General features: G+C 39.6%; 2 protein-coding genes across 3 annotated transcripts; one reads left to right on the forward strand and one right to left on the reverse strand.

Annotated features, from left to right (window-relative positions):
• Window positions 1-861: 861 nt before the first annotated feature.
• On the reverse strand, window positions 862-7,456 carry LOC113668675 (protein kinase C and casein kinase substrate in neurons protein 1). Its single transcript, XM_027184627.2, has 5 exons — window positions 7,000-7,456; window positions 5,460-5,726; window positions 4,154-4,490; window positions 2,652-2,772; window positions 862-2,254 (listed from the first exon to the last, which is right to left on the reverse strand). The coding sequence occupies exons 1-5, from the start codon at window positions 7,307-7,309 to the stop codon at window positions 2,114-2,116; spliced, it is 1,176 nt and encodes a 391-aa protein (XP_027040428.2). The 5' UTR covers window positions 7,310-7,456; the 3' UTR covers window positions 862-2,113.
• LOC113668674 (protein DOP1A) lies at window positions 7,449-23,815 on the forward strand. 2 transcript variants are annotated; one of them, XM_027184625.2, is made up of 18 exons: window positions 7,449-8,098; window positions 9,841-10,193; window positions 10,807-10,993; window positions 11,658-12,506; window positions 13,160-14,264; window positions 14,724-14,950; window positions 15,127-15,279; window positions 15,404-15,519; window positions 15,753-15,803; window positions 15,998-16,416; window positions 16,521-16,841; window positions 17,006-17,891; window positions 18,351-18,795; window positions 19,055-19,246; window positions 19,351-19,656; window positions 19,807-20,162; window positions 20,803-21,073; window positions 21,863-23,815. In XM_027184625.2, the coding sequence occupies exons 1-18, from the start codon at window positions 7,961-7,963 to the stop codon at window positions 22,649-22,651; spliced, it is 7,164 nt and encodes a 2,387-aa protein (XP_027040426.2). In that variant the 5' UTR covers window positions 7,449-7,960; the 3' UTR covers window positions 22,652-23,815. The 2 variants fall into 2 exon arrangements, with proteins under 2 accessions (XP_027040426.2, XP_027040427.2); XM_027184626.2 differs by having other exon boundaries at window positions 17,024-17,891.
• Window positions 23,816-24,023: the final 208 nt, after the last annotated feature.

Genomic DNA, 24,023 nt, shown 5'->3' on the forward strand with positions numbered 1-24,023 from the left:
TCTAAAGTAATAAGATTCAGAAAAAAAAATTGGCGTCAAGTTGGTATTACTAAGAGTCTACTCCGCCAAAAATGCCTTATCTTGTAGTTTCGAAAATGGAGCATTTAACGCCAATCACATACAAACCATTCAACCCTTTGTAGAACCAAACACTCGCACGAACATATGCTTCACAGCCATCGCCAGAGGCGCTCTCATGATAGAAAGCAGGTTATTCCATTGTGTTTCATATTCAGGTGGTCTTACAAAAGATATTCCCGGCGGCCTGGGTGTCCAAAAATAGAGCTCACAGCTTGATACTGCTTGGCATTGTGAAGGGAAATTATCAGACAGAATAAAATCAAAAGAATCAATGCGCTTCTCATAAGAAAATGATCTTGAAATGACAGTGTTAGAGCCACCTGTGTTCTGGTGCACGCGCAAATGAAACAGATGCTGAGCTTCACGAGAATTGAAGTACTGCTTGCCGCCTAGGCAGCCAGTGCTTGACGCGATATCAAGCTGCACGTGCGCGCAAGGAGCCGTTGCTTTTGTATGTCTCTGCAAAATCTCTCACGCTTAGCAACAGGATCTGCTACGCTTTTTTAAGAAGGGATGGAAAAGGCCATTTGAAAAGTTATCAGGCATTTTTTTTTCTGTTATATCCTGATCTTGTTTGCTTTTTTCATCTTCTTGCTAGTCTGTATCAGACTCTCAGCAAGCGAAAACGCGCTAAAAAGCAGACCACTGCAAAAAGGAAAATAAAAGCGTTTGTCAGAGTTAGATCTATTCTAGTCTATCCGTTGCAACAGGTCTCTCGAATAACTTGAACCTTACACAGCTACTGTCTTCCAAGCCGTCCGATAGGAAACATAAACTTGATTGTGTTTATAAGGGTTAAGATTTTAATGGATAATCTATTCAACAACATTTAAAGGGCCCTCGTGATAATTTAAAAGCATACATGAACAAAATGACTAAAAACTACAATAAATGTAAAAGACTGATATGGTCGACGTTTAACGTTGAAGAAAATGAACCCCTATTTACAAAAATCACACCAACAAGCGGCATTACGAATGTATTTCCCTTTAGAGCGACTCAGCGCTATCGTTTGGGTTTGCTTTATTACAAAACAATCCTTTCTCTCCCGTTCATTGAATACCATGACTGTTCACATCCGTGTCTGCAGTTGTTCAACCCAGGTAAGCCCTTGGGTAGAAGACCTATCGGCAGGAGGTCTGTTAACTTGTATTTATGGAATGGTTGATATATGTAACCAGTTTACTTAAAAAGTACACACAAAGCCGAATATAGAGAATTTGCATTCGCCTGCGTAACTGGCGTTTTGTGCCCTGTAAGTGACAAGGTGCGAAGCCGCGAGAAACGGTGAAGAGCACAAAAAACCGCCAGCTACTGACGCAAACTGTATTTACACACGTCAGAATAAAAAAAACTTTGGAAGAAAAAAGGTTACCCTTAAATTCTCTTATAACCATTTACTGTTCATTTAAAGGCAGTTATCCGATTTGGCGCATGCATCAGCTGTGACATGTTTGGAGCCATGAATAACTTAGTTAATAACAACAAGAGTATAGATTGAAGAGTATAGATTGAACAAAAAGTAAACGTTTGCTACTGATTAGACTTCCTCAGAGTTCTTTTCTGTAAGTTCGTGCGCACCTCTTTTGCTCGCTCGCTTTATTTTTCGATTTAAGGAGTCTCACTATTTGAACGTGTAATCAGATTATCCGGTTGAGGGGATAAAGGCTGGATTTGTACCGTTTTCTTAGATGCGGCAATCGATCCTCACGAAAGGAGGAGTAGCGTGAACTGATTTTCCTGCGAGGAAGCCAAATGCAGAGCCACATGAAGCTCGTGATAACGTTCTCTCAGGTTCTTGAAACATAAGCTACTGCTACCAAAAAAATCTTCTTCAGGAAGACGAGCGGATTATTCGAGCGAATATTCCTACCTTAATCACTCCGTTTTCGTGACTACCCACGAAGTATCTTAATCAAATAAAAGTGCATCTCGCGGCAATTATTTACAAAAAAAAAAAAACTAAAATTAATCAGAAATTATAGGTTACACTAACTGAAAAACTACGAAAGGGTTTCTCGCTTCAACTGGCTTACAATGTTGCACAAACAGAACTCTTCTTGGTGCTAGGGGAACCTTGTGTTTCTTGCGAAGTATTTGTTTGATTGGCAGCCGTCTGTTGTGGTTGCTGTTTCGAAATCGTAACTGTTTGTTCTTCTAGCCCGGTGTATTCCTATCAAAAAGAAAGTAATCTTAAAAATAAATAATAGATAAATAGATACAATTAATTAAAGAAAGTTAGAATGGACCAAATCAACCTTACTGTCTACATTGCAGGTTTTTACTCTTAGTCCTTGAAGCAGAAAATGTATTTTCACCCTTTAGACCCTTCAGCTTAATATCAGTGTCTATATTCTCCATACTCTTCTCTATACACTTCCTTTGGTACTGACAAGGAGAATTTAATTAACAATCAAGGGCTTCTCTAGTGGGTGATCATTTCCCTTATTCTCGAGGCCTTTATGTCTGATTCAACACTGAGACTGTTAAGAGAAAAAAGATGTTACTCGATCTCAAGGGGTTAAAAGGTTAAAGAAGCGCCCTGTTTCTCATTTTACGAAAAAAAGTACCTCAAATTCTGGCCATCGTGTTGGCATTTCAAATCCCAAGTTAACAGACCACCATGAAATATCTGCCGAGGCATCTGCGGCTTCAAATGCTTTACTGAGACCAGTGTATATGCTGGACATCCTGCCATCGGAAATATTACAATTAAACTGAGACGTTCGTCATAGTGATAATTTAAACTGATTCATTACTAACATTACTTACTCGTTACTTGCACATCCTGTATTGCGCATAAAAATCACGTAATCAGGCTTAACTTTAAAATCCCTTACATGTAATTCCAGCGATCGCAATTGTACTGTGAACCAATGAAACGGCGCGCGTGATCAGGACCACTACGGGCATAATTGGGGTTAGATAGGCCTATCATAATTATCTCACAAGTAAGCACGGCGACATCGTTTTCATTGTAGTTTTTGAAAAAGACATTGGCAAGGAACATCTAAAAAAAGTTAAAAAAATTTTTTTTTCTTTTTTTTTCTTAGGAATCACCATAATTTATCCCGCTCGCCTCGGACAAGATCGATTCCATGCGCAACCAATTGAATATGACGGGAGGTTTACGGTCAACTCGCCAGCTCAACAAACTCGCCACCGCTGAGAATTAAAACGCTACCGGTGGTGATTTGACTCGGACGTTCCATGTAACCTCTTTTACGAAACTTTCGTCAAATGAAAGCTTAGCTGTAGTAGTATATTGCGAAATTAGAACCGCGGACATATACAGTTTATGGGACTTAGACTTTTATGTAGCGTCTTAATTACAAAAAGTTAACCTTTTATGTGAAATAAAACATGTTGATAACACGAAGATTTTGATCATGTTGCGTAACGTGAAACCAAAGTGATTTTTCACCCTGAGTTTTGCCGATGTTTATGAAATTTGATAACACTCGCATCAATTATGAAAGGTACGATGTAATTGTACATTGTGAAATTAAAAGTGGACTTGGCGTCCTAATTTTGCGTTAACCACATAGACTATCGACGTGACCTTTTCGCAATCAAATCTAATGAAACTTATAACATGAATGCTGAGATCTGTAATTTTATCTCTTCACCGGTTTTTCTTGGACGAAGATCGTAAACGAGTCAATTCGCTGACGGTGGCGATTTGACTCTCATTGGTGGCGAGTTAACCGGATACGTTCGAACGGTAATTTACATGAACTTGTTATTAGTGGTCTCTAATCATAATTTTGAATGAAATAAATTTCATTTGACCTGCGGATGAAAATCAAGCAAAACAATGGTCCTCGTAGATGAGCTGCAAAACCTTCGCAAGTTTTTCGTGTTTCGCGAAAAAAAAAACACGTCTTGAGTGCGTTTTTGCTTTCGTTTTTTCTACAACTGAGACAATAAGATCGTTTGTACCATAAAAGGTGGGAAGTTTTCTCCTACGCGACCATCTCCCTCTGGCGACCACTTTTGTCGGCAATAATGGTGGTTGTTTAAGAAGAGAGTTGAATACATTATCATAATCAAGTGTTAAAAAGGCACACACCTGTTGAAATGCGGTGACAGCGACAACTGCTGAGAGTAGTTCAGGAGGGTCTGTTTAAAGAAGTTCTTTCGCTCCTCTTCTGACTGCTGACATTTGTCGAACGTGTAGCGCATGTCCTCTACATACTTGGGGTTATAATTTCCAATATCTCTCAGACTATCCTGATATTTGTCTCTTGTGGTCTGAACATCATTTGCAGCTTTATCTGATTTATCCTTCAGCTTCTTCACTTGTTCCTCTGTGACTGTACTTCCCTCCACACAGGCCTCTTTGTAAAGCTTCTCAGACTGATCTCTGACCTTACAGGCCTGGTAGTATGCCCGTTTGCATTTCAACACTGTTAGATAAAAAATCGATTTAAGTCCACAGCATTTTTATCATTTAATTCTCATGAATGACCAAGACAGAATATCTTCTTAAGATATCACTACAATATCAAGCAGACAAGAGAAGAGAATAAAGAAAACATAAATTTGGGGATTATTAGTAGATCCAATACCAAATTCTCCAAAGTAACATCATAAGAATTGTATGGCAGACAGTAAGGAGAATTTCTAATGAGATCTTTGAGGTGAAATAGTTAATATTGGAGGGCAGGTAGAGCAAAGGTAATGACAGATGAGGACAGTAACTGCCTCGGCAGCAAGTAGGTCTCCATGGCAACCTCAAGTCGGCACAATTCAGACAAACTGATGCATGAAACAAACACTAAACCAAAAAGTGGAATGCAGGAAGTGAAATGAAGGAAGGAAAATTGCAGAGCTAATTGAGCAAAAGCACATGGCAATATCACTACAAAGTTCTCTACAGCTACCACATTACATTGGTGAAACCTCTATAATGACTTGGATTTGGCATCACCTTAATAATAATTAACTTAACTTTGTACATGTACATAGCTGAGAATCCAAGTGAGAAGTCAAGGAAAAGCTATAAGCTGTAAGGGATGGGATGTCATGAAATTTTGGTGATAAGACTCAGAGGTCCAATTAACTAGTAAAGAATGAATGTTTTCCATTGTACATGGAATTTTAAAAAATTAATTCTCCAGCCTAAATATCCATTGTTCACAGTTTGTACTCTTCATGTAGCAACATCATTTGATCAGGTGTATATGTTGTGGTTCAATTTTACCCTTTGTTCAAATTTTATTTTCTTTTGTTTTTGGGTATTTTAATGTATGATAATGAGTTTGAAAAAGGAAAATAAAATTTGAACCAAGGATAAAATTGAACTACGACATATATCTAAGTAAATGAAATATAAATAAGTTTAACAGTCCATTTATAGTCAATTTAATGATTACCTTCATCATTTCTCTTGGCCCAAGGTTTCTGAGCTTTACTAAAACCTTCCTCTGCAGTTTTGGTTTCTTTCCAGCTAAGTAAGGCCTTGTGATAATTTGACGACTTCCATTGTTGGACACCTCCATTAACTTGCCCAACTCTGACTTGAAGTTCATTGTGAATTTCTGCCAACTGATCAGCTTCATTAGTGATGTTCAGCCAGGAAACTTTAACTGATCCATATTCTGTACTTTTAGTGATCAAATCTTTCCATTTTTTGCTCCAACCTAAATATCGGAGGAAATACTGTAAGGAATACTACATGTGCAATTCCTAAAACAAAAATTTATGTAAAATTTTAGTTGAATTATCAATCTTCTTATTTGATTAAGTGCCCAACCTGGTTTTCAAGCAACCATCTCCAAAAAGCACCCATCATGCAGGTAGGAAAAGTTGATAAGCATCTAACCTTGAAAAATTAGCTCCCACCCCTTCCTTCTCTCTCATTCCACCACCCCCCCCCTCAAAAAAAAAAAGGAAAAAAAACCAACAACAACAACAAACAAACAAGCAAACAAAAAGAAACAAAACAAAAACAAAACAAAACAAACAAAAAAGCTGAAGTGCACAAGAGGAGTATTGAATATTATTTCTTTACTGGCAAACAATCTCTAAATTCACTGTCTATAGTACTGGTCTTAAAGTTTTGATATCATTTATTGTTTTGTTGCAAGAAAAACTAATACTACTTGCTGAAAACGGTGAGAACTTAATAAGCTCCCAGCCGTGAATAAGTGCATTCTGTCAAACTGCAAGAATTTAATAAGTGCATAAGGAGCTTAATCAAATAAACACTGTAGATTATTCCAATTGTTGATAGCTGTTTTAAATAATGTTAACCATCAATTGATAAAATAGAATTTAAATTGTTGTTGAGAACATAAAATATAAAAAATTACATGAGTACCTCTCTCATGTTCTGGTTTATTGTCACATATGACGATTTGCGTGAGTTGTAGTTTATCACAATAACGGAAACTTTCAACACTTCCAACAGCTTCCAGCTGAAGACAACAAGATCACACTGTGCACCTGCTCACAGAACTATACTGAGTATACATCCCCCGCGTGGGCGGTATTAATGCAAATTTCTAAAGAGAGCCCCTAACTCCTGGTCGCCAACCTTTTAAGACCAGAGGAGCTCATTAAATCATTGTTGATTACTCCCAATGCCTTATTATTCCAACTGTTAAATTCAGGGATTAATGAACTTTCGGTAAAGGTATGCAAAACTTAATTGAAAATATAATGCACCATTCCATCGTCAAATGTATTTAATTATTAATAAACTGTGAATACACAAGACCTTGAACAACGTATTAACAAATTGAATGAAATATTGACCGCAAAATTTTATTCAACACCTCAGGCCACAACAACCTGAAAAAGGAACACATTTAGGTACTCCACAAAACTGCTCCCAATTTGTCCATTTTCCAATAGTCTGTTGCTATGTTAAGAATCAACGAACTTAAGTTGTTACAGATCGTAAAAAGATACCTTGTAATTTTGAGGCATACAGTCCTTCGATTTCTGCCCTTTCCACCAAAAGTTTCGAAAGATCATCACAAAGTTTGGCACCGTCATCGATTCGCTTCACCGTCCTCTTGTAACTGTTCACATCCCAAAAATTAAAACCGGAAAGTGGCACAGCAGAAGAGTTTGCTCCCACGGAATTTTCATCGACTTTCTGGTTGGTATCTGTACTGCGATCTTCGATGTGTTGTATTTGGGGGTACAATTTATCTTCCGTCGTCTCGTTGGGAATATCTGTTCCTGGTAGGATAACTTCTTCATTTCCATCTTCCATTTCGGAACCTTTCGATCAAACAGTTATTACTGAAAATATTTGCAGTCGGTTGTCAACATTTAAAGCCTACAATCGAAAACAATTCGGTTTCCAAGGTTCAGAGAGGGAACCAGTTGGAACGTTTATTATCAAAGCTGTCTGAGCCCACGAACACAACGCTTGGCAGCCTCGCCGAGACACTTCTGATGCAAGATGGCGGAGAAAGGGGATTTTAGAGGTTATCCATCGGTATAAATTTCAGATCGTTACATAACCCTTAGGGAACAGATGGGTTACCTCACCAAGCCTTTTTGAAAGTATCCGAAAGATTAATTTTTCTCATTAGTTATATTACGTTCTGAAACAGCGACCGAAGGCAAATTCGAATCATTCATCAGATGACGTCACTCGGTGATACATTGCGGATGTTTCCTTACCATGGCGGTAACTACGCTTGATAAGTCAAATATCGAAATATCGTATCATCGAATGTTCAAATAACTGGTATATTATAGTCTTCTAGGGATTTTAGTTTGTAGTATAATCGCAATGAATACCAATATTTTCTTAAATGAAATTGGCACTTGATCAAAGAAGTCAAATTATACCAAATTCACGAAGTCCAAGAAGGAGCCGATCATTCTTAATTTACGTCAAATCCCTTGGCAAACAATGAATACTGAAGAACTGGAACTGCTCTCTGACTCCAAGTACCGTCAATTTATCAATGCTGTCGAAAAGGCACTGAGGAGCTTCGAATATTCGAGCGAGTGGGCAGATCTTATTTCTGCTCTTGGAAAGTTAAACAAGGTACATTTAACCTTTTCACCTCTAGATGTATTATTATTCGCTTTGAAAACAAATGCAGGTTCTCTGTATCATTGTAATTCTTGATTTTAATTGTCCGTGAATATATTTGCAAATAATTGGTTGTTGATACCTGCATGTGAGATTCATGATCAGTGTTGAGTAAATTTTTTCAAAGCATATCAAGAGGAATGTATCACTTTGTTTTAAATTTATTAGTCAATCACATTTAATGTTTTAATGTTGTCAACTTTTGCACTAACAAAGCAAATCTGCCAGAAGATCTAAGCCCGAATGACAATTATTTTTTTGACTGCCATTTATCATGCAGTAAAATACTAGGAGCAACTGCAGAATACCTGGCCACTCATTTAGATGTCATTGAATAAGAATAGCGTCTACTGTGTTACGCCTTGATCTTCAAAGCCTCCCGACACAGGTGGACCAAAGTGGCCGAGTAATCTGCAGTTTAGCTAAATACTATTTAACAGAGTTAATAACAAAGAGTATTAGCATTTTCTGGTAGTCAGGAGTTTTTCGCATATGTGCACATGTTGGAATTTCATGTGCTCTTCATTTGAGACATTCTTGCATGTGCTTTGAGGGTGAACTTGCTGAGTTGTGAGGAGTGGCAGCTCATCGTCCGGGCAGTTTTCCCTACCCCTCCCCTCCCTCTTTCTACAGTATATTTAATGTGATGGGTGCCTGTTTTCCTTTCCTGTGTGGGGGCTCATGACTGGGTTGCAAGGATTTGCCAGCCATGGGAGAGGTCTCCATCTAGGAGCTGGCTGCCAATAATGGAAGCTCTTAGATGTTTCAGGCATCCAACCTCCAATTAACAATGTAGTTGTTAAAATTTTGTATCAAACAGCTAAAATTCCAGGCAAAATAATGGGTGAAATTTATATGATGATACTGACACAGAATGTGACATTTGAATGCCATGTAAATATTTCAGTGGTCTGCTACTTGAAAAATGTCATAATAGACCTAGTTTGTATGTTCTGTTTACCCATTTTTCAGTCTCAAGGGAATTCCCAGCTTTATCTTTAGTAAATTATGCACACATATACATGTGAATAAGTGAACATTTGAAAGGAACAGTTCTCTAGTGTATAATATCACATGACCTGAAATGGGTTTACAAGACATGCAAGCTAAAGAGGTCTATTGATACAACACTGCATTTGGCTTATTATTAGTCATACAAAAAGTACAGTGTCCAAGAAACTTTGATCACCGAATGTTTAAAACACACATTTTGAATACTACATCATCATGTGAGTTCCATAGTTGCTCTACCCTTTGACCCTTAACCCTTTCCTTACTATCTGCCATACAATTCTTATGATGTTAGTTCAGAGAATTTGGTATTGGATCAACTAATAATCCCATGATTGATATTCTTCTCTATTCTCATCACCTGCCTGCTTGATATTGTATTGATATTGTAAGGAGAAATTCTGTTTTGGTCACTTGTGGGAATGAAAGGGTTAAAAGCGAATAGCACCTAATTTCTGCGTACAATATCACCCCTTAAAGTCACAAAAATAAAGAAAACAATCAACTGGAGAAGCTCCAGATTGTTAAACAAATTCTCCTTATCAGCACCTTTGGAAATGTATAGAGAACAGTATGGAGAATATGCATATTTATAGTAGTGTCGAAGGGTTAAGGCACACGAAATAAAGCACATCTTAATCACTTGCCTTTTATTTAAAACACTAAATCTTGTTTTGTTTTAGGTATTACAAAATCACACAAAATTCAAAGTATTGCCAAGAAAGCTCACCATTGGAAAAAGACTTGCTCAATGCATGCATCCCACTCTACCAAGTGGCGTGCATCTTAAAGCACTGGAAACATATGAACTCATCTTCAAACGCATTGGTCACAAAGGTCTGGCACAAGATTTATTCATTTATAGTGCTGGACTTTTTCCCTTACTGGGAAATGCTGCCATGTCAACTAGGCCGGTTTTGATGAACATGTATGAGAATTACTTCCTTCCTCTTGGTAAAGCCTTGCTTCCAGGACTGTCTGGGCTTCTGTTGGGTCTTTTGCCAGGAATTGAAGAAGGATCTGAATATACTGACAGGTTTGTCAATGGATAATCAAGGTTTTATTTAATTTGTTAATGTTCATTGGCCACTTTAAGGAGTTTTTCAAGCTGTTGTCTTCAGCATCAGCCTTCACTTTGCTGTAAGAAATATGTTAGAAACATGTTTAGCCATAATGAAAATTATATCCCCCAGGTTGGAAACTCAGTGATCCAAGTGTGTTAAGGTTAGAAATTTATCTGTAATTAACAGATGTGCTGGTGATGGTGATGCAAAGTTCGATTAGTTTGCAGTGAATTTCCTTGTTATTGGACATTATGTGTATGTGACCTTAATGGGTACAAAAAATAAACGTATTAAACAGTTTTTCTGGGTTTGATAGAAACATTTGATGTAAGCTAATATGCAATATACTGGTTAACCCTTTACATGCTTACATCAGTATGCAAATTTTCCACACAGTTCTTTACACATTTCCCAAGGTGCCAACAAGGATAATTTTTTTGCCAATCAAAATATTCCTTCCCTGGTGACCTTTTCTTTTATTCTGGTGACCTTAATGTGTAATTCAGGAGTGATATTGTAGTCAGAAATTAGATGTTAGTCACTCTTAGGGTTTAAAGCATTGATCTCTTTTTTTTTTCCAACTAGGACTATTTCACTCCTAGGCTCCTTCAGTGAGAACACAGACAAGAATATTTTCTACACCACTCTCTGGGGATGTGTTTATTCATCAGCAAGTATCCGCCTGCCCGCTGTCACTTTTATAATGACGCGGCTGAATAAAAAGGGAGCAGGAAAACAAAAGTATATCTTAGGAAATGATATACCACTCTTGGTAAGTATCTTTCAATGTCAAAGCTGAATTTTTTTTTTTGGAATTTATTTTCTCACCTAAGTTAATCAGTGGGCCTCCTAGTATGGGGTGAGTTTGGCACCCTACTTGACTCATGTAAAATAGCCCAGCTGGTATTTTAACCTTGCCTTGATTGTCCAATTTTGAGCTTGACCACCATGCTAAAGGCAGTAAAATTTTATATATTTCATTACATTATTCAATTGAAAAGTTAAGGCTGGTTACTGGACCCTTTAGACTTAAGCATCAGTATGCATATTCTCCATACATTCATTTCCTTTGGAATGGAGAATTTGTTTAATAATGCAGTTTTCTAATGTTGGGGACCATTTCCCATATTCTCACGATTTTAATGAATGATTAACAGTATTATGTAAGGAGAAATTAGCTTCAGGTCACTCTTAGGGTTCAAAGTGTTAAACAAAGCCTGGTACATCTAGTTGCTTTGTAAATTTTTGCTCCAACCTGTAACTTAGTCAAACGCTTTTGGTAAATAGGGGTTTTTCGTGAACAGTTTCTTGACAGTTCTGTTAAGAAGTTCTTCGCTTCACTGGTTGTCTAAACTGCAATAGACTCCGTTTGAATAAGTTGCTCTGAGATTCATTTCAGAAATACTAATCCTTTCACTGATTCTTTAACACGACAGGTGCAGGCAGTCAGCGCTGCATTAAGAGACAACAGTCTCCTAGTCCAGCGGAATATGCTTGATTTTCTTCTACTTTTTCTTCCGGTGAACACGACATATCTTTCGTCCAACGAAAAAGTGACGCTTGTGGCTTCCGGTTTAGAGGTGTTGTTACGACGAGACATGTCTTTAAATAGGCGGCTGTACACGTGGCTTTTAGGAACAAACTCAGCCAAGACTGAATCTGCTTCCAGAACTGATAGTGTTTGCAGTAACGATGCGGATCCTGAAGAACCCCAAGAGACATTCTTCAGCATGCATTCGAGGCCGCTTGTGATCGAAGGTGTGCGAAAGATTTTCCAAACTCAAACGAGTATCGATAGAGAAGCCACAAATGGAGCTAAAAAATTGCAAAGACTACAAGTGCTGAAACCGTTTCGAATGTTAATCAGTCTTTTGGACAAACCTGAAATTGGCGGATCTATCTTAGAAGATGTTTTACTTGATGTTTTTAGAGCGTTGTATAGTCAATGTAAAGTTCTCAAAGAAAATGGCGCTGCATTTGAAGAGACTGATCGAAAAGATTCTTTTGACAATGTAGCTGTTGAAAGTGGCGTGGCTAGAACCGATTCTGCAAAGACAAAGCTTATTGATGAACTGATCAAAACTGCAAACTTACTCTTCAACGCCTTTGAGCCTTACTTTATGTGGGAATATATCGCAAAGTTGCTCTCTGACTGCGACAAATCATCGGAAGCTGGCAGCAAAGACTGCAACGGCAAGGGGTGTGAATTTACTGCAAAAGTATCAGTCACAAGCTGGTCTGAAGTGTTTCGTTTGACGGATTTCATTTTAGATGTTGTTACTCTGGTAAGTAGGATGTTGATTTTGAAAGCGGTATCAATTTGTTTTTTATAAACTTTTGCGCCATAACTCAACGGTATTGCTGGGACAAGAAACGAAAACTTTTGTACCAAATTTCGCCAGAAAGGATGTGAGCTGAAATGAGAAGTTGTAACCTTTCGGTACTTCGTCTCTCGTTAAGTTTTGTCGAGACACCTCGCTCCCCTTTGGATGTCGAGTTTTTTGCTCAGGCCGTCCAATTTTCTTGTTGCCAACATTGACAATGGGGGAAGGGAGAAATTTTTCAACAATTTTGTCACTATGGTAGATGTTTTCCCTTTTGGAACGTTATCAACTTAAGCACTTTTCACAAGTTGACGCAGTAAACATTTGATTCAGACAGACTTATCACTTCAAACGAAATCGCATGAATTATAAATTTAAAAAAATATGCAATCTCCACGTAGGATGCTTTTAGCTTTGCTGATACAGAACGGTTGTCACATTTGATCATAGGGGTATTATAAATCGCTGCCTACTTCTCTGTCGCTTGGGAAGTCTGAGGAACATCTGACTGTAAAATATGGATATGACTGATATGTGGGGAATGGATACGAATCCACATGGGGTCTCGCTGTTAATGTGCTACTTCTTCATTTTGTTTATGTTTTTTGATCTAGGAGGCAGATGTGGAGATACAAACGGAGCACTGGCCTGAACTTTTGCGCAGGATAACGATGGAAATGACCAAATGCTGTGACACCATGACACTGGGAGATGTCAAAGAAGGAATATCACTGTGCTCCAGACTTCTCTCTAAGGTGATGCCATCTATGAAGACCGTCGAGAAAGAGAGGACTGAGCCTGAACTATCTGTGAACAATGAAAATCGCAAAAAGGAGTTGGAAAGCTCGTCTGAACATGATATGAACGAGTGGGGTGTTATAGAGTTAAAAGGAACACGAGACAAAAGCAGACGCAGTGACATGCCTTCAGAGACGTCACTGGAAAATTCTCCAGAGGGAGTCGTTAAAGAAGCGCCCGATAGCGAGGTCTTCAAGGAAGAGGGTAACAAAATCGAATCGCTTGTTGCAGCGGGTGAGAAAGAAATGGTAGCTATGGCCGAGCATTATAATGGTGAAGCTGATGCAGCAAATGTTAATGACACTGATACACAAGACGAACTGGACGAATGGAGCGACTTCCAAGAAGGCGAATCTTCGAGTGAGTTAACCGCCACGAATCCGGAAAGCAACGAGGAAGATTCAAGCCGAGAACAAAAATCGACTCTAGCTGACAGATCCGAGGAGAAGAAGCTTTCAAAAGACACAAAGCGCTTGTTTCAACCCTCTCTTATTCAAGCCTGCGTGAAATATTTTCAGAATTTTTACGCCAAGTTTTGTGTGCAGCGAGTGCTAAAACATGTCAGCTCATTCTGCTTTAGCGACGAAACCGTTGGAGGTATTATAAACAAAGAATGCCACACAGCTTTACGTGCTAGTGGAATTGTTAATGATGCCATGTGGAAACAAATCAAAGAAGGAGAAACCAATCTTGTGGATAAATTTGTACGTGACACTTATAAACCACAAACGAACCTGAAGGGAAGAAGTAGCGTTGCCGGACCAACTGCGCTTGTTTCCTCCTTCAGATCGGTACAGTCTAACAAGAGTTGTGCGGAGGCGTTTGCAGCAGCTTGTAAACTGTTGTTGGAGCTCTCTTGTTTTCCAGTCTGGGCTGGCAACGAATCTAAATCAGAGAAATCAGCAACAGATGGCAATGAAGGTTTGTATAAAATGGGTCCCCCTGTACCTGTATCTAGGCTACTTTCTGTGGCTAGCACATAATTCTGGTGATATCGTAAAACATCAAAATTGGAATAATAACATGCAACTTGAAAAAGGAATGAGGCTGGCTAAGGATGGCAAAGATTAGTACGGACTGCTAGTAAGAAACTGGCAGATGTATGCTTTTTTGGAGGGAGAGAGAGAGAGGGAGGGAGGGAATTGACGGGGTGCGTAAGGGGGTGAGATAGCAGGAACGTCTCTAAAGACCTGAGAGTAGAGACTCATTGGGGATAAGAGTATATGTGAAGTATGAAAACTAGAAGATTTTTTGCAACATCTTGTTTCTTTAAGAAATCTCTATGATCTTTCGTTACGATGATATTACAATACTATGCCTACCCCAAACGTCTGCCAGTAGCTTCTATTCTACTAAAGATGCCTTTTTTGTGCTATCTAGACTCAAATCTTCCAGAATGGCTACAGTCGTTAATCATGTGTTGTTTTGAGGTCAGCGAGTTTGACATCCAGAGTTCGGCTGTTGGTACACTGTTGGATTTAATAAACTTGACATTGTCAGTCAATGCTGGCCACGCCCATGGACTCAAGTCATCTGCTCCAGTAGTTGTCGTCCCTATGATTTCCCAGCAAGCTCTTGGGATGATAGAGAAGTCGGGTTTGTACGAGGTAAAATTCTTTGTTAGTTGTGACTCCTGTTGTTAGTGCTGACGCCTCAAACTGTCGAACTCAACGAGAAATGGATGTTGCATTCATCATCTCTTTCAATTGGTTCCGAAATCCCCCCTCAACCTATAGATAACTGTTGTTTCTGTTAGCTTTTTCCCCTTTTTTATCGATTTCAGGTGATAGCAGAAAGCTTGTGGGATCAGTTGAAAGAAGACACAACACAGTTTCATCAGAGAATCGTCGAATTATTTCTCCAACTTCACAACTTGACCGCATCGCCATCACTTTGTGCAAATGTTATTGGGAACTCTTTGATAGATATCAGCAAGGTAAATACTATAATTACTAACTTCATCTGGGTGGAAAGATACGTTATTATTTTTCAGCGCTTTCGTGATATTTACGCAGTATTGCGTGTGGCATTGGACTGATAAATTTGTTCTTACTTGTTAGGAGGTGTCTTTGCAAGGTCATTGGAAATTCGCCGTTTTTTGGCACGTAGCAAGAAATGTCGTCATTCAGGATTCTGGTAGATCATCAAGACTTGGAGAATTTCGAACCCTTGACAGGTAATTCGAGTGATTGCTATGAATTGTCATTTCGAAGTGGCTGTTTTTCTCCCTTTTGGTGTGGAAAATAATTTTTTGTTTAGTTCTTGTTTCTTACACCCTTTTTTTCCTTTTACTGTGCTTTCTGATTCGATTTTTTTAAATCGGTTACGAAACGATTTATCAGCTTCTTTCTCTCAAGGGTAATTCTCTGCAGCTGATCCTCGTCCAATTTTTTTTTATGTAATGTCTAGGGCGTTATTTATCATGGTCGATAGTCTGCAAAATGAAGAACCAGAGATAAGGTGAGTTAAATTAAGGCTTGAGTCTAGCTGTATTTATATTGATTCCATCGTTCTGTAGTTTTTTTCACAATCGCGGTTGTAACCTTTCATATGGGACTGTCTGACTGTTATGAAATAATTTTGGTTTGGTGTTGATTTGTATCAAAAAGGAGAACAAAACTTGTGCTTGATTCAGAATTTTGTTCTTTTTCCAGGGTTTTGACGCAACACTGGCTCGCACATGCGTTGCAGCACGGGGACCTGGGACGAATCATTGATCCTCTTCTTCTTTTGTTACTCCATCCAGTCACAGCGCGAGTTTCAATTCACTATTTGTATCAACTGTTCGATTCCAGAATGGCCAGTATATTGTCAGATACCAAAAGAAAGGAGACAAAAACGTTCAACAACGTAAAAGTACATTCAGTGAAAGAAATTGAAAATAACACATCACTTAAACCGTCCAACGACAGAGTGAAGCAAAAACCGAAGGTAACTTCGGCGAATAATCGGGAATCGGACGAAAGCAAAACAACCAGTCCAAGTGGACCGAGTGAAGCCGAACATTCGACGGATACTGACGGAGATGGAGCCGATGCAGATGACGAAAATGAAGAAAACGATCCGACGAAAGGTAAATAGTATTAGCCTTGTACCTTTCCCTTCAACCCCGTTCAAAATAGCATACAATATTCCACATGTTTTACACCAGTTTTCTTTGTCTTTTTTGTCTTGCAGATAAACCAAAGGACACCGAACCAGTCAAAGCCCCGCAGTCCCCTCCCCCGCGCAGATCACATGTGCACCCTCTTGACCAGCACAAATTACTGTACATCTTACATTACGACTCGCAGTTAACTCTGTACGCCTTTACTACGTTACAGACAATATTAATGCATTCGCCTCACCAGTTTGTATGCGCGTCATCCACGACTAGCATCAGTTCATCGAACACGCCGCACCAGGAGAAGATCAAGGAATTATTAATCAGACACCGACGGTCCTTACTGGGGAAAGGATTTTATGGCGCTCTGTACGAGAGCCCTGTTTCTCCTTCAGGTACTAGGCAATCGCCATGGAATGCTTTTATTTGACTCTTTGTAACTCGAGTTAAACCTGATCTCGGAAAATCCCCCTTTTTCTCTTTTTGCGGAGCAGTCGTTGTAATTTAAATAGAATAGAACATTAGTAGCGTAATCATGCGTGTCTTTTTTCACCTGTAGCTTTTGGTTCTATCTCAGGACCTGCTCACAGTGCACGACTGTTTGGAGGGCCCTTAATGTATCTCAAGCCCAGCAACAGCAAGTACCTTGAGGTGCTTATCTCTGTAAGTTTGTATTTCATCCGAAGCGAGTATTCCAGTCATTTGCAAGTCCAACCTGAAGATATTGATGGCAATGTACAGGTGCAACTAGCGAGCACTGAACTGCTACTCGGTGTAATGTGGCAACTGGTTGAGGTTGTAAAGGAAAGCGGTGCTGGATTTGGAACATATATCAGTGACTTGTTCTCACGCTGCAAGGTTCAAAAAGCCTTACTTCATTGTCTTCTTTCGACGCTGTACGAGCGAACGGGTGTAAGGACTTCCAGCAAAGCAACCTCGCCTACCCTGACATCCGGTCACTTGCACGTGAGTTCGGAAATTAGCCAATCACAAGCGCGAGCTTTCCAGATCAAACTTATTAAACTTGTCCAAGCGGTTCTGATTCTCGAGTCAAACATCCACACTGCGGTAGCCATCTCTCAAGAGACAGCTGCTGGTCACGGGACTCCACCCCCGAGCAAACCCGAAAGTCCTGCGAAGGTTTCCGACGATGCGAAAGTGACGCAGTCATCCCATCGGTACATCCCCGGGAAATCTTTGGCAGAGCAGGGTATGTTACTGTCATCGGTTCTTCATGGGCTCAGAAATGATGAGCCCGATATGCACTATGAGTGGTTGCAGTTCGTGATAACGTGCTTGTCACACTTGGGAATGCAATTGCGCACGTGGGTGGTGCCTGTCGTCGAACATTTGTGCCGAATTCTGGAGCGACTGACGACTGTTTACGCCAAGGATAAGGATTCTAGGACTTCTAGAAGAGACGGTAACGATGAATTTGGCAAAAGGTATCTAAAACTTGTTTAAATCTTGTTGATAAGTAAATGTTGGAAGAACAGTGAACGATATTTTGTACGCTTGGTAATGTGACAGCTAACAAACTGAAAACATGGTGCCTGGTACTTTCACTTGCCTTCGGGGTTGTAATTTGGTAAATTATGCCTTTAGTGGCGCAAATCTACTTTGTTTACCCAAATATTTTGAAACCAGTATCTGTCAATTGACGACGTAACATAATGTGAATCAATCCAATCAGAACGAAAGAAATATATTAAGAGAAAAGAGAATTTTAGATACAAGTTTTACTCCAAATGCGGAAAATTGCGAGCTACTAAGTCATCGTTAGTTTTATTTTTGCATTTGACTCGTCAAGACTACGCGCGGTGAGGAAAGTCAATGCAGCCTCTTTAATTCTGACAGTCACTTTAAATTGTCGTTAACAGTCTTCTTTTTGTATTTTTTAACAGACGCCTTGATGCAGATGGCTCTAGTATTCCTCCAGACTATATGGTAACCTTACTGGAAAGCTTAGCATCGATCTGTCACTCCTGTCTGCGCGACAATACGACTCCCCAGACACCAGTCCTCTCTCTGAAGCCTCGGGCAGGTCGGTCTAACTCTTCTCCAAATGTGTCTGCTAATCCTGATCCCAACCAGTCCAGTACGGGCTCGAATCAAATCTTTACCAATCTGCTACACGCGTTTTCGGTCCAGTCAGCGCCCGTTAGTGATGTACCGAGTGTGGAGGTCCCAAAGAACATTTTAGACGCGCGTGAAGGACTCCTGAGTGTCCTTCCCAAGATTCTGTCCTCTCTGTTTACCGTGTGGAGCACTTGGAGCCCGCAGAGAGCTGATTCAACTGGCCAGCGGCTACCATCTGAATGGTCGCTCAACTTGATGGGAAGTCCAAAGGTAGGCGTGGTAACCTTAACGAGTTGAATCACTGCCTTCATTTACAAAACTCATTTACAAATCTTTCGGTCCAGTCAGCGCCCGTTAGGGAGTATAAGTAACTTCTTATACACGCAGTCCTTAAAACAGCCATTGAACTCTACCCTCGTTATTTAAAATTGTGTCTACATCGTTCGTTACATTGACACAAATCGAAATCGTCCTTAGTCAAGATAGGATACGTTTATGTAGGCGTGTTTATTGCTCTTTCTTTACTCAGGCTGTGCGACAACAAATTCTGCAACTGCTGACTCCGATCACCATGAATCATACCATCGTGTTCCTAGCCTCGCTTGCAGATGTTTGGTACCAAAGGCGAAGGCGAGAGGGATCTGGGGTAAAGTCCGTAAGAGCTGTTCCAGTGGCGTCTGAAGATCAGATAATTGTGGTAGATATCGTTTATGCTATCAAGGTAGGATTCCATCTTCTTTGGAAGCCCTAATTTTTTAGTTCGAATTGAAAGTTGTAGATTTCGAAAGTCAAACTGAAAAAGTGCATGTTTCTGTTATCTTCTAGGCGTTGTCTGTCGAAGAAATGATTGACAATGTTAAACAAATCGTGCGTCAAGTTGTCACAAGCAAAGACAAGACTACGCCTACTCAGGCTGGCCTGGAAGTCAACATACTACAGTTTTTGTTCGAGTATTTGCATAAGGCCTCAGAAAGCCATTTAATTCTTGTACGTTCGTCTCTGCTATCTCTCATGAAGGAAGGACTTCAACTCAATTTTCCTCCAGCTCTCTTTCTGTTGTTGATTATTCTTCGATCTTACGTGGAGAATATTCCCTTACAAGAGGATAAGAAGGTCCGAAAAGAGTTACAGGTAACAGAGAAGCTCATTTTGACTTGATATCGGTCCAGTAAATCGAGAGTCTTGCGACGTGATTGATTCATCACCATCATGACTATCGTTTTATTTATTTTCTGATTATTTATTTATTTTTCGAGGCCTTAATTATTTTTTTCCAATCAGGACATAACGCAGCGCCTTGTAGAAGCGTGCAACACGGTGGCGGGATCGTCCCTGGAAAACGCCGCCTGGTTCAGAAGGACTCTGGCTGTCATCCCACAACCGGAAGTCCCTTCAGACCAATCAAGTAACATGGATTCTGAAACTTCCGAAGCTGAGCCTGCGGCACCACCTACAAGTGTGCCGAGTGGTAGCACCGCAAGCAATACTAGCAGCTATAGTACTCAAGCCCTTTACGTATTGGCCGAGGTTCTTGCCCCAGTTTTGGACATGGTGTTTGGAAGCGACGAGAAGGAACGAATGACGAGTTTTCTTACGACTGTGATGTACAATGTGACTCCGTTTCTCAAAAATCACAGGTAGGTTATAGTATAACGTTGCCATGGACGTCTGCTAAAGCTTTGGTGGTCCTTCGTCGCCTTTTCCAGTCTCAGTTTCTGGGTTCACTTAGGGGGGACCATGTGGCTTCCTTCAGAGGAGCCAATCAGTACAATTTAAAGTAGACATCACACGTAGTCAAGGAAAGTTGAAAGCATAGTATTTGGGGAAGCGTGGTTATGAAAATCAGGGCATAGATAGCCACAGTTTATGTTGCAAGGTCTTGAACCGTGCACAACCTTTTGTTTATGTGTACACACATTGTGATCGAATAATTATTTTGAGGATTCTATACGTCATTTAGTTTCAAGTGAACCGAATGCTATTATACGTTATGTACAGTCAGGTTCAAAAAGCCTAACAGACATCTGTAACAGAGAAATATTTTGGGCTTTGTAACCATTCTATTCTTTTTACTACGCACAAGTAAAACAAGCGAGTTGTCGTAGCCACAGGAAAACGCCATTGACTTTAAGGTTTTAGTTCTACCCAGTGATTAATTTAAACTGAGAGTGGCGCAGGTTCTTTTTGAACAATCAAAGGGCGAATAAAAGAGAGCCATTAAAATCACGGATTACTTTCGCCATTGAATTATATTTTTTGGGCTTCATTCCATTCCAGTCCACACAACGTACCCAGCTTCCGCGCATGCTGTAACCTCTTAGCTTCCTTAAGTGGGTACCAGTACACTCGACGTGCCTGGAAAAAAGAGGTTATGGAGCTATTACTGGACCCGAGTTTCTTCCAGATGGATATCACGTGTATTGGAAGTTGGCGAACGATTATTGACAACTTGATGACGCAAGACAATACGTCATTTAAAGAGCTGATGGCACGAGTGGCTGGGTTGAGTCAAAGTGCTTCTATTAACATCTTTGCTAACAGGGAACAGGTAATTTAGTTTCTTTAAATTTACTTTTACTTGATATGACTTTTCTGGTCACATCTTTAGGGACTCTCAAAGGCACTCCATTATATCAGGCAGCATCTTGAAAGATCAAGGCTAAAGTTTTTCACGTTGAGCATGTGCAGTCAGTCGTAACCTTTTCCATCCTTAGCCATTCTCGTTCTCTCAGGATTTTTCTTTCCTTGTATTTTCCTGTCTTACCTAGCTTCAAGCTAAAGCTAGTTTTGCATGTTTCGAAAAGGTAAATGACCCAAGATTGGGCGAGTGCTTCTTTTGAGTGAATTGTTGATCGTAAAAAGCGTCTGTCAAGGGATGAAACTGGTGTCTTAGCAATTGCGATTCCAGAGTGACTTTTACTCAAACTTTGAGCTACCTTATGTCTAGCAAGGTTTATCCCTTAACAGAAATTATTTTCTATATCTCTTCGAGTTTAACAAGTTTATATAAAACTGAAAGCCACGGGGATATCGCAAGCGAAATTGTGTTTTGATTAAGTAAGATAACTTGAAACATGTTTGATGAGCTTAGGACAAAGAAAAGTGCCGAGTCTCCAGGGAGGATCCAAACCAGATTTCGCGATCTAATGCTCTCTTACTGATATATAGAGCAATCCATCGTTTATGTGGCATTACTCTATAAAATTGGCTACTGATGAGCCATGTGTCAAAACAATGTGCTTTTTAGGCGAAGTTTTGAGGCATTTACCTCGCCAATATTAATTTTTAGTTCTTTTTTTATTCATCTATTTATTTATTTTGTGTGTCTGTGCTACAGGAAATGGAGCAGCGTGCTCAGCTTTTAAAGAAGCTGTCGTTTACAATTTTCTGCAGCGAGGTAGATCAGTACCAGTACGTTCTGCCAGAAATACAGGAACGGCTCGCTGAGAGCCTGAGACTACCTCAGTCTCCAGTCGTACACGAGCAAATCTTCCTGTTTTTCCGTGTGCTTATTTTGCGCATGTCGGCGCAGCATCTGACACCACTGTGGCCGACGATTGTATCAGAAGTTGTACACGTGTTACTTCAAATGGAAAGTGACCTGGGTTCTGACGGTAAGTCACACAAGCAGAGAATGGTTATATCCGAATTACTTCTCGGCTCAAATGGGTATGTGAACTACAGTCAGGAAAAGTGGCTTGGGTTGTACCTTGCGGTGTGTAAACTTCTCGATCTGTCCCAGGCTCTGCCTAGTGATTATTTATCACAGTTTCAACTCTATCGCTGGGCGTTTGAAGGGGAAGCGTATAACATGACCGCTGGAGAGGAAAAGGTTCCAGTTTTTAAGCCTCATATCGCTCGTTTGGAAAAACTGCTTCAGAAGAGGATAAGAGATCAAGCTGATGTAGAAGAGCTACAGCGTGTACCAGGAGAACCGTTGCTGACCATGTACCAAATCAAATCTTTGGATCAGCTGCTTCCCTTTTTTAAGTGTTTGTCTAGGGACAGGTACTCTGGCTGCGGCGAAATGCGGGGCAAAAATAGCAAGTCTAAATCCTCGCAAAGTAAAAGTTTATTGGAACGCGTTGTGGAAAGGGACTTCCTCGAACCTCTTGTGGTGGACTGAAATCTTCAAATGAAACACTTCACGGTGTGCACACCTTCGTGATATTCTTTATTTAAAATCCGCGTTGACCCTCTCCATTCTTATTTTGGTTTACTTCTACATCTTTGGTGTTTGTTTACCCCGGCAAATGATAATCTTAAATTTTTATACGATTTCAATGCCACTGTATTTGGCGCGTATATTGATTCCAAGTAATGTGATGAACTGAGCCCCTTAACTAAAATGTCCGTCTCTGCGATCAGTGCGATTTGTTCTGGTAAAGACCACAGGAAAAAAAAAAAAAAAAAAGAAAAATAAACGAAAGCAAAAAATTGAAAAAAAAGGCAGAAGCGTAATTGACAACCAGTTTGGATCGGATTTACGACTATGGCGAGGGTCAGCGGTGGATTGAAATCGTGTTTTTTCGGTCACCGTTTTTGTTAAAACTAACCATAATTTTTTTAAATTGTATGGATCATTACGTGGAGAAAATTGCTATTGTGATTGAAGCCGCCATTCGCATTTCTTTGATAGCTCATTCGTTTCTATTACATCATGAATTTTCCTCGCTCTCATGGTACAGCAGTCATAGTTTATGTTACCTTGAAATGTCAAGACAGAAACCTCAAATCAGTTCCCTGTCGTATACTTGAAAGTCTGTTAACAAAAACAAACAATTCTTTGTAAGCATTAAGCTTGCGTAGGTATACAGTAAAATGTTTCCATGAAATTTTTGCACGCATATAAACAGTATCTTAAAATGCATGTAAATCATAGTAGAGGAAAGGTCGTCTTCTAAAGACGATGAAAAAATATTTTTGAGCAATCCACTTTAGTGCAAACTATTTAATTGTAGAGGTGGCAAGTATTTAATTTCTAAGGAAGGTATGAAGTGTAACAATGCGAAGATAGCGCATTGCAATGAGAAAAACAAGATGCTCCAAATCGTTTTTTTTTTTTGGATAATTTTTTTCTCGTATGATACAGAAGTTGCTGAAAGAAGTGTTGGTGAAATAACAAACTGACCACGTCCAGTGGTTACCGAGTGAAAAGGGCTTTGTAATTATTTAAATTAATTATATGAACTCTATTTAATTTTTGTATTGTTAAGTTAGACTCTCATTGGTGTTAAGAAAAGGACTCCACATCGACTCACTTAGTAAATTACTAAATCTCTCAGCAAAATCAACGTGTCGTGTTCAGCACCTTCATGAAGTAATTACAACATTATCCTGTCTTTTTCTTTCGATCTCTAAAAGCCTTATGAAAATGAAGCTCGATTACTCCTATTACTTAAAAAAGCTTCAATTTGATAGGACTGTTTTGATGGATCACAAAAGAGGGAACTCTGTTATGAACCATCTTTAAAATGCCTCGAGGAGTTCAAGTTCCT

This window comes from Pocillopora damicornis, chromosome 8 (genome assembly GCF_964200805.1).
Source record: "Pocillopora damicornis chromosome 8, jaPocDami1.2, whole genome shotgun sequence".
Classification (NCBI taxonomy): Eukaryota; Metazoa; Cnidaria; class Anthozoa; order Scleractinia; family Pocilloporidae; genus Pocillopora; species Pocillopora damicornis.

What these genes read in the sequence shown, in the direction of transcription:
- LOC113668675 (XM_027184627.2), bottom strand. Translation starts at nt 7,309, where the DNA reads ATGGAAGATGGAAATGAAGAAGTTATCCTACCAGGAACAGATATTCCC. An exon ending in GTATGCCTCAAAATTACAAG is followed by an intron (nt 5,727 to 6,999) that starts GTATCTTTTTAC and finishes TCCGATATTTAG; the next exon opens with GTTGGAGCAAAAAATGGAAA. An exon ending in CTGTCACCGCATTTCAACAG is followed by an intron (nt 2,773 to 4,153) that starts GTGTGTGCCTTT and finishes TTCCGATGGCAG; the next exon opens with GATGTCCAGCATATACACTG.
- LOC113668674 (XM_027184625.2), top strand. Translation starts at nt 7,961, where the DNA reads ATGAATACTGAAGAACTGGAACTGCTCTCTGACTCCAAGTACCGTCAA. An exon ending in AGCAACAGATGGCAATGAAG is followed by an intron (nt 14,265 to 14,723) that starts GTTTGTATAAAA and finishes TGTGCTATCTAG; the next exon opens with ACTCAAATCTTCCAGAATGG. An exon ending in GAATTTCGAACCCTTGACAG is followed by an intron (nt 15,520 to 15,752) that starts GTAATTCGAGTG and finishes TGTAATGTCTAG; the next exon opens with GGCGTTATTTATCATGGTCG.